We start from the raw sequence: 14,156 nt of genomic DNA on the forward strand, positions 1-14,156 counted from the left end.
CTCTGACCCCCAGCACTGACCAGCACATAATGTGACATACAAATGCCCACAGTGATAGAGCAGTTTGTTGGTTTTCCACGGTGTTGGCCTGGCAACACTACTGCAGTGTATTGAAAGCAGGAGGAACATCCTTGCTACCATTCCAGACCGTTAGAAGGGGAAACTTGGTGCACAAATACAAAAAAAAATTCTCTTACATAAAAAGCATTACTGAACTGTCTTCAGAAACTTCGTCTAACAGCAATGCATTCTGCTATATTCATATCGATATTTTGCAGTATGCTACTTTTTTTTTTTGCTTTAGTGTTTCAGGAGAAAGGAGTTGCTTTTACATCACTCAAATACAATAAAGCTAATGTTTAATAGGCTGTCTATGTTGTAGTGAGGAAGTATATTTTAGCCTAATAATCTAAATAAATTGGCCTTTTCTATTTCTTAAGGCTTCTTTTTAAAAGCAATTAATTGGGGACTGATAGTGAAATGTTACATGGAAAAATATTCTCCAGTGAAACATGGGAAAATGTTCTCTGCCAACAGACTAATATCAAACAGTTGTAGATGAGTTCCCTGGATAAAAAATGCATTTAAATAATTTTCTGCTCTTGTTCATAGGCAGGTGGCTGTATTGCATAGTGTTCTTGCAGACCTCTGTTTTATGGCATCCTCAGAGGAAAGGTGACTCAGAGCTAGCAACAACTAACTAGAAGGAAAAATAATTACCAAAAATTATCATAGCGATTAAGAAGGAGTAACAAGAGTATGTGTACAGCACAAGCTGCACCCAGAGCCGTGCAGCTGTGCTAAGATGGGTTAGATCTAGAACAGAGCTACCAGAGCTACCAGAGACTGTAGAGGAGCACAGTGGAAAACAGCCTCCCATAACGTCTTCAGAATGACTGTTCCTCCCACAGACACCAACAATTCCACAGGTTGATTGGGTGTGAATTAAAACTTTCATTTACTGTAAGTTAGCAAGAGGACCTGAAAGGATTCCTTGGTGAAAACTTCTCTTCAGATAGAGCACCAGACCTTTGGTCTCTGTTCTTTCTCTTGAAGAAGACTGGCTGCTGTTCAAATACACTGGGATGGGAGCAAAAACTGATTTATTAAGAAAAAGAAATCATTATCATTAATATTTGCTTCCCAACTGCCAGATGCGTCTTCTAGCAAACCGTTGACAGGAGATAATGGTTGCTTTATTAGATTATGCTGACATAAAATTAAACAACACAGAAATGAACTTTGTACTTCTATGACTAACAAAAGCCTAAATGCTTTAATCTTAACGTACAGCATTAAATGGTTTAGAAGCGGCATAATGCAGATAAAATACAGAATTAATATTTAATGAGTTAAGTTGAAGAATAGCTGAGTCAAATTCAAGAAATCTGAGGATTATAATAGTTAATCTTTCTAGAGAGAGCAACTTCTTACACGCTAATCAATAGGTTGTGGTAGGAACTAGTCGTGTGTTCCTGTGCACTGGGATTAAAAGTGAATGCCAAGGGTCAGCCAGCACCTTGGCCCCCATTGCCGGCCGCTCTGAGGTGCAGCTGCTGAGCTGCGATCTGACGTTCACGAGCGAGACACTTGGGCCGGGCTCCACACAGCCCCTCCAGTGCCCTCCTCCACCACCCGCCTGGTGACTCTGCAGAAGACCAAACCACACGTGCACATGCTGCCTTGTGCTCTCCCCAAACAACTGAAAACTTATGTGTCCTCCTTCATCATTTTTCTTAAGACTGTCTTGTTGCAATGGCTATAAAAGAAAAACTTAGTAACAGCTGAGCTATGGGTGTGATGAAACTATTGCCAGTTTGCTGGCCAGGGTTATCGCACTAGGTCCTTGCATGCTGCCTTTCTGTGGGGCTTGTCTGAAAAGGAGCTTCTCAGCTGTTGGGGGCAGAAACCGTGAGCAGAGCTGCCAGGCTCTGCAACAATACAAATAAATCACAAAAATGAGAGAGACACAGGCAGGCAAGCTCCAGGGAGCAAGCAGTGGCCACAGAAAGGCAGGGATATAGGCAATTAAGTGAGAAGTTCTCACAAACAAGCAGGGATGCAGGTGTCCTGGCCAGGCTGCCCATGGGGGCTGGTATGAGGAATCGTTGTTGAGAATTTACCATGTTGCTCTCCCTTGTGGATGGTCTGACCACACGCTAGCCTGTAACTGGTTTTTGCTCAGCTGCGGCTGCTTGCATTTGTCATAGATGTAGCTGAAGACTATGGTGTTAGGCATAGAAACACCCCCGTGGCTTCCCCGTGTTGCTTGGGATGGTTGTGCACTGTGACTTGGGTTAAAGGAGAAGGAACTGAGAGACTGTGGAGATGCTCACATTGCAGTTAACCATTGCACCCGGAAAAGCAGCCCTTGAATTTTCCAAGGCGTGTCACAACGCCTCCTGTGCTTGCTACCCTGATATGTCTTTTCTTGTTCTTTCCACATGGGCATTTTCCCTTCCTTTCCCTCTCCCGCACAGAAGTTGTTTTTTTGTGGTCTGGCTCACGAGAGCCAGAGCAGGGGTATGGCAGCTGCTGAAGCATTGCCCTGTAGGGCAGAGCTGATTGATTGGGCCCAGTAAGATCCTAAAATTTTCCACCTGCCACCTGTGTAGAAGCATTTACATGACTTCTTAGAAGTGTTGGTGTGACAGACATGGACACTATCAAGCTTAATATAATTAACAGGCAGCTGCTTCTCCCAGTCTCTGGGTTTCTGCTCTGGCTACGAGCAGTTGGGCAGTTAGTTAAGTGCTTTTGATTGCTGGCTTCTGCCTCAGCCCATGATTTGCTCTGTTGTTGGGTGGTAAAGAAGGACTCTGCTGTTTTGTTTAAACAGCAGGAGTCACTGAGCTGAGCTTGCTAGCCTGTCACTGTCTCCTACAGCTACTAGGAAGCAGCAGGCAAAGCTCCTTGTGCTTTTTTGTTTTGTTTTGTTTTTAATTCTTGAACACCCTTTTTGGGCAGTCTCCTCAGCAAGGGAGATTCAAGAAGGGCCCCCGAGCCCTGCCCAGCTCAGCCACATGCCAGGCCCTGCAGCCCCGAGCTAAGGGGTGACCGTGTGAGCGGGAGCTGTGCCGCTCCACTTGCTGCTGTTCAGCATGAAATCCAAGGAGTGCCATTTTGGTTGTGCATATGTGGAATTGGGTTAATTGAATAATCTTTATTAACTTTTCCAAACAAATAGAAAGCAGGTATTGCTGAAATTAGTAATGATGGTAAATATTAGTGATGATAGCAAGAAGAGGTGAAGCTCCTGAGAAGCTTTGTGTCTGCACTGAAATGGAGTATAAGGTAGGTTTGGTGGGGAAAAACACATTAATTTTTTATTATGTTAGACCAGTATAAAATTAACAAAGTTAGGAGGGGGGGAAAAAAAAAACACAGGAGAAAAACTGACCATATTCACAGGCCATAGTTAAGACTTCCCCAAATTTTCTTTTCAACCGTGAGGAAAATAGCTGTAGTTTATCAAATTTTGGTGTGTATTCACTATTTTTCCAGAAATTTTCTGTACTCTTAAAGACCATTTAAATTCAGTAAAGTCTGGCTGTAGATAGATACACCTGACAGCAGCACTGCAACCTTGGGCGGGGGGTAGGGGGAGGGGCTGAATTTTGGGGTAAGAGTCTCTCAGCTTGGCAGACATGTGCCAAGAAACAGGAGTTTTCAGGAGTTGTTCAATGCTGTATTTTTGATAAAAAGAGATGGATGTAACCTCTCAGTCCTGTTTGTGGCTCAGCCATAAGCCAAGTTTGCAGCATCGCTGGCTGCTGTAGTGTTGGGGTGGTAAACCTGAAAAACTTCCTGGGCAGCAGCAGTCACAGTGGTGTTTCAGGGCAGCGTTGTTAATTCAGTGATGGTGATTTTAATTACCAAAGGGCTTGTGATCATTAAGAGAAAATGGCAGTTGGAACATATTAATGCACAGTCAGAAAAATACATTGTTTAGTCGTGCTGGTTACACTGCCCAGGAAGCTAGTGATGAATAGAGGAGAGGAACCGCTGGTGTTTAGTCTGAGATGGCTGCTGGGCTCACCAGGATGAAAGCACGGCTTATCCAGGTCTGTCCAAGATAAAGCAATACTTTATACTTAATGTAGTTTAGCCATTCAGACAGGAAACACTGCATAAAATTTGTCATCAGTTCATAAATGTAAACAGTGATGAAATCCCTTCACAGAGAACAGATGTCATTCTCTGATGGATTTTGCTGCCCCAAAGAATGACATTTAGTTCATTCATGCACATGTTAGTCTGTCATCATCAGAAAAATGCTGGAGGAGGGACTTTCTTTTGTGACACATCTGGCACTTACAGACAATCTTAGACAGCTGGGGGATGTTTTTGCATTTTGTGGATGTTAACCAGTTAAGTTAGGACCAATCTTTTGTTCTTAGTGAGGAAATCTTATTGCATCCAGCTGAATTTCTTTCAACTATTAAGGAAATCTAATGTACTGCAGAACATACCACTCTCACTGAAATCACAAAGATGGGAACAAGTCTCTACAGCTCTTCCTAGTAATCTCTTAGTTTAAGGAAGAAACAAAGACTGCTTTTGATTTTATTACTTAGTAGAAATTTCAGGATTGGATGAAATCTAGGAATGAACTAGTGCCACATGTAAAAAGCACAACTTCTGGCCCACTTTCAGATTATAAAACCAGCTATCTTTTATAGTTACCAGCTATCTATCTTCTTCACATGGGGGTTGAATAAAGGACTTTATGGTGCAGAACAAACAAATCAGGTAATATTTAAAGGATCTGGAAGGCTGTATTCATTTTCTTGATAAATTAGTTGTGTTTAAGCAAAAATTATTCTGCATAATTCTTCTTGCTCTTCTAAGTAAAGTTTTAAAGAAACCAATGAAAAGCAGATTTTTGATACCTATGTGCAGTCCTGATGTTTAGCTACCTGCCTTGTAGGAAGATCTTTTTTCAAGTCATTGTGATTTTTAGCAAGGCTCATATGAGAGCATTGTAGCCACCAGCATATTAGGTATTTTGGTTAAATCTCTCATAGTGACATTTTCATTTTGGTACATAGACAAATTACATGTACAGGCACTCTAACGGGACTCTTCCATTTCCTTAATGAAAGCCTTCATGGCTTAGACAGAGATAAGTGCTCACAGAAGAGACACCTAGCAGTGAGACAGCAACAATCGGGTGGGCAACTAGTCTGAGCTTTCTCCTGCCTGCCTAGGCGCAGCAGGGTGCTCAAGCAGCTTAGTGAGACGAGGAGTTGAGGTTTCTGCTCCTGCCTCACTAAAAAGCACTTTCCTTCACAAGTTCTGCAGCAGTGGAGCAGCTGTTGAGAGGATCCCAGCGTTATCTGTGCACTGCCTGGGGACACTTAACCCCATTAGTGGCTGATTCCAGAATCCCTTCATTCTGGAAGTAGCTTATCAAACTTGCTGTATGATTTTTCTACTATGTCCTGACTGACGTGGACAAATAAGCAGATGCACTGTGAGATTTTTTTTTCCAGGCAAGAAAATCAATCTAGGAAAAATCTGAAGGAAAAAGTAAAAATGTTTACAATGAATGATTAAATAAAGCTGAATGTGGGTTAGCTAAATGAGGACTCAAAAGTGGATGCAAACATTCATAAGTATTTGAAAAGTGCAAGTGTAAACAGTAGGTAGAGATATGCAAATGTTTTGCAATCAGTGTATACCTAGCTAGCAATAATGCATAGAAACAAAGGATGTGCAATGAATACAAGGATTAAAATTGAGAACAAAGTTTTATGTGAAACATAAACCTTTCACAAGAAAAATGGTAGTATAGTGCAAAGTTTAGATAGACACTGCATGGTGTATACTAGGGAACGATCAGTAAAGGGTGGCTGGATTAGGAAGAATCTTCTTTCCCCAGTTTTATTATGTGGAGGGGACCTGTTATGAGTGAGTAGTGATCACTATAACCATTACTAAATGCATTGCATTTGGTGTTGAACTGATTGTTTGGTGTTAAACTGTCTTCTTTTGTTTTTATTTTTAGGCCTCTTCCTTATCTTAGGCTTGATACTTTACCCTGCAGGTTGGGGATGCCAGAAAGCAATAAGCTATTGTGGACATTATGCTTCTGCTTACAAACTAGGAGACTGCTCATTAGGCTGGGCTTTCTACACAGCTATTGGTGGCACTGTTCTGACATTCATCTGTGCAGTCTTCTCGGCACAAGCTGAAATTGCCACATCCAGTGACAAAGTACAAGAAGAAATAGAAGAAGGGAAAAACCTCATCTGCCTCCTCTAACTACGGTGGGAAAAATACCAGTGCCTGGATCTTAATCTGCTGTCCAGTGACTTGATAAGCAGATTCACATACCTGTTTCCACCACCTGTGTGATTGAGCCCCATGCATTCCAGCCCTGAACTACTGAAACAGTCTTTCTTCCTTGCTGGGCAATGAGGAGCAGAGAAAGGATCCCAAGAAAATAGAATGTAAACACTTGGGAATTTTTTAGTTTCATTATATTATCAGGACTAAGTGGAATATATTAATCAGATGGGGGGGGGATGAGGAAACATTTGTATATAGCAGGAATCTTGTTATATAACTGACAAATTCTGATTGATCCCATTGCCTTACCCACCTTGGTCACTCTGAAGAATTTGGATTTAAAATAATAAAAGCCAGCATATTTTTCTTATACAAAAAAGGAGAAGCCTATTTTAATTAGGTTTTGTTTCCAAGGGCTATCCTCACCTGTGAATATTTCACCATCACCTGCTTTGGTACCGTACTTTTCATTGAGGTGCTTTTTGATACTGAACTTCCTTAAAGTACAGTGCCTTCTTGAATAATAAGTATATAATGAAGAGAGAAAAGTTGACATGATGCAGTTTATACCTACCTTTAAGGAGGAGTTGAAGTTGAATCCCTGCCATATTTCTTTGTCTTGAACCTTACAATGCAAAATATGTGCCACTTGTTACTTAGCAGGTAAAATATTTTGGTTTCATTGAATAGGCAGAGAAGTTGTTGTTAGACTGCCTTACACCTGTGTCTGATAAAAACTAGTAGAATTATTCTTTTAGCACACATTGGGCAAAATATTTATACAGCAATTGTGCCTTTATTAGAAACTCCTGGAATCCCAGGCAGATAACTCCACAGCACAGCTGGGCATTATCTTATGAATGCCAACAGTGTGGGCTGGACTTCAGCCTCCTCTACAAATGTAGATCGCATGTTGGACTTTAACAGTATTATTCTTTCTCTTGCTAGTGAAACCTCATTCCTAGTCTACAGACCGATATGTCTAATGTCCCAGAGCCAGCTGAGTGTTTAATACATTTACATCTTTCAGGAAGCCATGCCAAATTCTAAATGGCTGGGAAGATCTTATCCCGTTTTTTTAACCACATGTAGTATGGACCGTTTTCCAACTAAATCAGCAGAAATAAAACAGAGCTGGCCACAACGACATTCCTTTTTCAAAGGCAAGCAGTTGCATTACTTGTGGTGTCTCATCATTTACTAGAACTACTTCTGAAAACAAATTTAAAAGGTATTAATAAAAGGAATGATGCAACTGTGGTATAGAAGCACAGGGGAGAATTCATCTGACAAGTAATTCTAATGAAATGTTAAGTGCATTTTAGATTATTCTTCTTAGTTGTCAGTAACATTTAACCCTACCCGATGACAGTGTTGCCTCTCCATCTGGTCACTGCATAATATGGAACATGTATTCTGGTTTATGCCTGGTAAGTCTGTTAATATGTGCCATAGCTATTTATAGATATTAAAATTGTTGTTATCATACAGGTAGATAGCTCACGTCTATCTACTTCTCTGTTCCCCCACCCCCAAGTTATTCATGATACAAGACTTGATCAGCAGTCGCTGCTGCAAGCTGAGGGCTGGGCTTGAGCCTGTGCACACACAAGCCGCCACTGCCCCACTGATGGCTGCTATGTGCGTGGATGCTGCCTCCGCCGGTGCTGCTCCCAGCCCGCGCACGCCCAGGCGCTCTCACGCCTGCTGCCAGAGGGATGCGTAGATGGTCTGTGAGCCGCTATTCAAAACCTAAGGTCAACCTCTGGTGATATTAAAAAGGTATTGTTTTAATCTCTTCTTGTATTAACCAGTTTCTCTAGCCCACTTTCACCGTATTCTAGATTTTAAAATGGGTAATTCACTTTTCTTTCAAATATTTAATTTAGAAAAAAAAAAACACCCCAAAGTTGTGGTCTGGACCCAATTATGCCAAACAGCTGCACAAAGCCAGAGTTATTTTAACAAACCAAAGCCACTAGCACAAAGTGGTGTCTGRGGGGAAAAACAAAYAAATAAATAAATAAATCACAGCCAGCATATCCTATCCATACTTGCGTTTTACTTACTGTTTTTTTTCATATACACAGAAACATACCTTTGGAAGGACATGCTGTTATTGTAAAGTTACATTAGTCATACATTAAGCCCAGTGCAGCTGCACGGGGACTGGACGCACCCTTGCGGCGTTGCTCCGGAGCCCCCTGCTGGAGCGCGCGGCCGCGGCCTGGCACGCCTTCGCCCGCGTGCCCACGCACTCGCATTGGAAAAAGCGGCTAGGAAGAGTAAGAGTAGCATGAAACTGGGTGAAAATTAATCGCCAATTAGATTTATTCTTTTAGCTTTTCTTAGGTGGGTAGCAATCCAATGTCAACGTTGCCACTGCCAACAAATTTTGACACTATATTAGTGTGACAAATGCTGCTTTGGCTTGACCACTTGATTAGTCAGAATAAAGTCAGTTTTTCCAGAAAGTATAGAGCGAATATACTGCTTTCGCTTAAACAATGAACAACTTTATATATATATATATATATATATATATATATATATATATATATATAATGAGCTGACCTCTGCTATGATCTCCAGAGAGCTTAAAAATTTTAATATTGGAGTTTTTAAGTACAAAGGAAATATTTTCAGTGGAATATTTTGCTTTTGTTTGCATTCCTAACCAAGAGGAACCAGCTTTTCTGCTTGTTGCTGGTGTACTATCACAGCTTGCTCTGCAACAGCATAATCAACCAACTTGCAAGAATATCCATGCTCATCACCTAGCACAGTTAGAAGACAGGCTGGGAAGAAATGCAGAAACAAATCAGAATTTCTTTTCTCAGGGTTCTGTTTTTCTAGCAAGTGATAAGATGATATATATATATTTTGCAGATTTTTATGGATGAGGTTTTCAGGTGTTTGGTGCACTCATTTAATCTGACATCTGTTCAAAGTTTTCCTGAAATTCACCTCAGCAGTAGCTTTCAAAGATGTTTTGCAAAAAAAAAAAAAAAGGGAAGAAAGAAAACTACATCAGCTTAAAGCTAATTTAATTAATGTCATGATGGGGCTGTGGAGTGTAACTGCTTCTTAATGTACATGCACTGCATAGGATCTAGAAAAATTTGCTGTGGATTCTTTAAAACCTGTGTGCCAATTAGTTCAGTTTTAACTTTGACTTTTTTTGTGGTATTGAAGAAGTCTTCAAACATCTGTGGTTTGATCTCCTCTGTAAACTTATATTCTGTAAAGTGCCATAGACCTTTTTTTTTTTTAAGTGTAGCATATTTAAATATATATATATATATAAAAATATATAAATACACAAACTTGTGTGAGATGTGCAATAACAGGATTTTTTTTGGTAGTTTTTGTTTTTAAACAAGATATTTGATAAAGAGACTTCCCAGGGAAGGAGTGGCTGGAGTTTTGGTGATGTGGACAAATTAAGCATAGAATAATGCAATAGAATCACTGGTTTAGAAGACGAATGCAACAACAGTGACAGTAGCTTAAAGATTTAACTAAACATCTCCTCTAGACTAATTTGAAATGCTCCTATCTATGTAATACAGACAATTCAAATGTGAAGCTGTATCCATCTTTGGCAATTTACAATCTAAAAGCTGAAAAGGCTCAGCAATGTTTCTTCATGTGCTTTATAGTAACGCGGCACTGCAAAAAAACATTGCCACCGAGCTATTTCTGGATAGTCTCCATCATCTCTGTATCTGTTTTACTCAATAAAATTAACATTCTCTGGATTCTGAGATTTTTCAGCTAAATCATTTCAATTTTGCATTATTATCCCACATCAGAATATCTCACTTCCTAGTGGTAAAGGGAGAATTCAGGTTTTCCTTGGAAGCAGTGGGCACTGAAGCCTCCTACCACAAGGAACCATCGTGGAAAGGACAGAGCCCAAGAAAAGTAGAGCGCAGCAGCAACGTGTACACCACAGCCACTCTGTGTAAAAGGAGCGGCTGCGGCAATCCAGCTGGACTAGATTTTGAGCCATGGTTTATTTGTGGTACTGCTGTTGTGTTCTTGAGTCACCACTATGTACATTTGTTAGCATGAATGATGTACCTAATGTTTTTTAATCAAAATTTCAATTAAAATGTGAGTTTGCAAACTTTAACAGAAGTCTGACTACCTTAATTCAAATATATTAGGTATGTTGAGCCTGAGCAAGGTGTTTACATTGTAGCATTATAGCATTTGGGAGCCCAGTGATTTTTGTTAGTCTGTTAGCTTTGCAACTGAGTTTAACAATTATTGCCACTTATTGATCGAAGTGTGTTATCATCTGAAATTGTAGCTATGCCTTCTACAATACAGTTGTTTTAAAAAAGACTTTCTCATTAAATATACATCTGACTCAAATGCTTTTCATTTTTAAATGAAGCACTGCAGCTCCTTTCTCATGAAAAGGCTACAGAAAGTTTTAAAACAAAAATTGCTTGATCACACAAACTTTTGAAATGGTATTTGTCACAGAACGTGTATTATTTTTCACCTACAACTTGAAAAACACTAGAGTGGTTAGATATTTTTTTTCTAAGCAAATCTATGGCAGAATGAGGAGCAGGGCTTTTAGTAGTTTAAAAAAGAAGTCAGGATGTCTGTCTTGTCTGATATGTTAACTCACTAAGGTTCACATCTACTAATTTTATTAATTCTATTAGTTTTACATATAATTAATTGCATTTAAATTTAATTCAGCTTGTGACAATTGCTAAAATTCCAAGAGTGAGATATTGGTCAAAAGCTGGAAGTTTCCTTGACTCTTAGAAAGGTACAATCCAGAACAAATTGTGGTACAGTTGCCTCTCAACAGGTCACTACATCAGTCATCATTATGGATTTCAAAGCAGGTATATTTACAGTAGTTATTCTACCAATTCAAAATACTGCTGAAAGAAATTACAAAATACTTGTTTGTATAAATAAAAATATTACCTCCCTTTTTCAAAAGGGCTAATGGAGATGGAAATTGAGAACTCAATACATGATTCTCTAAACATGTTAATTATTATAGATTTCTGTGTTCTAGTAACTTCTTCCCTCAGCTCCAGCTAGTTTTAGAATGGTGATGCAATAAGAAAGTTAATTATATTCATGCCCAAAGAGTAGGCATATAAAGATGTTTTCTTGCTCCTGCAATTCCCTGAAAGCTTGTTTTCAAACAGATGCTTTTTTTTTTTTCCAATTTTCAGTATCTTCAGAGAAGTGAAATTCAGAGACATCTCTGTACCAGGAGAGTAGAAAACAATGTCTTTTAACGAGTTTTAAGTATCACAGATGCAGCAAGATCAGTAATTTAGTCTAACTGAGAAAGGTAACAAATCAAAACTTAATCACATTGTTCTGACCACTTCCAGTTCCTTTCTTACCTTAGACAAAAGAAGGATCACTCACTACCCAATACAGCTTATCCATTTTTTTCCTCTAAAACATCAGAAATACAAGTATAGTAAAGACAACAGCCCTGCGCTGCTCTGAGAGCTTTGGCATGTGTGCAATGGCTAGAACTCAGACAATATATGCCCATTTCCTTTACACTATAAATGCATGTATCTGCAGTACTGCAAGCTGAAACAGCGGCAGGGTAACCAGTGCCTCAGGTGGTCAGAGGCAGCTCTTTTGCAAAATGGGCAAGGTTCTAGCCAGTAGCTACCCAGCTCTGACTGTACAGGTTTGCAAAGCAGAAAAGGGAGCAAACGGTCCCAGGTAACTGGACTCTAAACCAGGCTGTACTTTCCAGTCCRACATTAGCCCTATTCCAAGCACGCTGCCAGTTACTAATACAACCTCCAACATCAGCTTCGAAAAATTAAGTTTTAGAAATTTCCCATCTCAGCAGCTGAAAGCTTCCCTTCCTGAAACATGGGTACAAACAAGCACAGAGCTGGCCTTTCCAGCACTTTGTATAAGGACTCACGCGTGTTACGTTCTTTACCTGTTAATAACATAATGGCACTGAAGTAGCACAGTATATTTTATACACACACATTACTTCTTAGTCACATCCCCACACCAAGTGTATCAGGAAGGAAGCTAACACTAAAAGCACTGGTGTTTGGAGCAATAACTATAATTCTTATTAGGAAAAGCACATTTTAGATAAGCAGCATATGCTTCCATTAAATAGCTGGGCAATTCATTTTTTTCCCCCAGACCAAAATGAACAGCAGCATGATCCACAAGTTGCAATTCCATCAACACTTTTTTCTTCTTCAGTAGTGTGTGACACAGTTTATAGTTTAATCCCAGCATAAAGCTAAACTAGTATGATACTGCTGAGGTAAGAAATTTGCACCATTTCTTTTGTAAGTCTTTCTGATTTTTCTACAAATCAGAATAAAAGCTATCTGCAGACACAAAATTGGTTTGTTGAAAAAACTGCAAACTATTTCTAAACCTAAAACACATTTGGTTTAGTTATCTGATCCATTGTACTTTATTACTGATTCATAATCAGAATGCTCTAGGCACGTGTCTGTTTTGCTTAACAAAAGTATCTTTCCAGAAGTACCACTGAATATTTTAAACCACATTTATGTCCCCTGTACTTTTTCTATGTATCTTGTTTACTTTCTCAACTTAGTCTTTACAGCTTTTTGGGGTAAGCTATTCTCAGCAAACCAGTGGCAATATCTCCACAAAGCAGCACCTAAACTGGGTAGTAATGCTAACTGTAAGGCATGGAGGGGAAGTTCAGCCTGCTACCCAACTGTGCTTACCATTTACCACAAAGTTCAAGAACTGTTTCTTTAATCTGCTGCTCCTGCCACCCTGGATTTGTAAATCACAAAGAAACAGAGAAAGCTGATGAAGACTTTCATTACTAAATGATGGGTGAGCATGCGCAGATGTCTTCAAAAACTCGCTTCTGCTAGCTCCCCAAATAATCCTGACCACACAGCAGAGCAGTATTCTCTGTATCATGCACTTGCAAACATCACTACAGCACAGTGGTCTATATGAACTGTTAAATTACCCATTTCATCCTTCAAAGAAAACCTGGTAATGAATTCAGAACTAGACAGCAGGTGTTACAGTTGATATTATACGAAAAAAATCAACAGGCATTGACAGTGGCTAAACAGAAACAGCAAGACACAGAGGTGATACAGAAGTGTCAATTCAGTACACAGAAATGAGGAAAATAAACAGTACCAGACCAATGCTGTTTTCAGCAATTTCAGTTTACTTTGAATAATGTCTTAGGATTCACTTAATACCTGTAGAACTTCAGTAATGACAGAACACATTTAGATTTTGACCCTCTAACTTTACAGCACAAGAAGTGGGCTGCAGGTGCTTAAGGGTTTTCTTGCTAATATTTGGGTAAACTAATTCCCATTACCCTCATGTATGATTTTGATAATGGACATTTTACTTTCCCATTTCAGCAGCATTACAGAATTTATATACAGGATTATAAAAAACAAGTGAGACTTTTACATAGATCAGCCCTCCTGCACGTAATCCTGACCTTTAAAAAGTCCCTATATTGTTCAAAACTATACAGAGCAAACATCCAGGAAAAAAGTCTTTTTTTTATTCTATGACACTGTGTTAATACAATAAATATACAAAACTTCTGAACTACTCAGACATGCAACAGAGGGACAGAATAAGTGCATTTGTACAGAACCAGGACATTCACCAGGATGGCAGAGCATTGTTAGTAATTTACAAAATATACAAACATCCCTCAGATAAATAAAACCAACTCCTGAATTACAGATCAATGACTACTGACATTCCAGTGTTTAAACTTCATACTCTGTACTCAATTTGCCACAATACTACAAAATGACAACTTAAGTGGGCGCCACAGTCTGATTAACTAATAA

General features: G+C 39.4%; 1 protein-coding gene and 2 pseudogenes across 5 annotated transcripts in view; all 3 read left to right on the forward strand.

Moving 5' to 3' along the window:
• Positions 1-6,651, forward strand: part of LHFPL2 (LHFPL tetraspan subfamily member 2) — an 85,213-nt gene extending 78,562 nt beyond the window's left edge. For all 5 annotated transcript variants that reach the window (XM_026067787.1, XM_026067786.1, XM_026067788.1 and 2 more), the window contains one exon: positions 6,011-6,651. In XM_026067787.1, coding sequence (XP_025923572.1) covers positions 6,011-6,267 — 257 coding nt within the window. In that variant the 3' untranslated portion in view covers positions 6,268-6,651. The remainder of the gene's footprint in view (positions 1-6,010) is intronic.
• LOC112967041 lies at positions 6,318-6,984 on the forward strand (annotated as a pseudogene).
• A 19-nt stretch (positions 6,985-7,003) lies between these two features.
• On the forward strand, positions 7,004-7,619 carry LOC112967042 (annotated as a pseudogene).
• Positions 7,620-14,156: the final 6,537 nt, after the last annotated feature.

The sequence above is a fragment of the Apteryx rowi genome, unplaced genomic scaffold, assembly GCF_003343035.1.
Source record: "Apteryx rowi isolate R43461 unplaced genomic scaffold, aptRow1 scaffold_262, whole genome shotgun sequence".
NCBI lineage: Eukaryota > Metazoa > Chordata > Aves > Apterygiformes > Apterygidae > Apteryx > Apteryx rowi.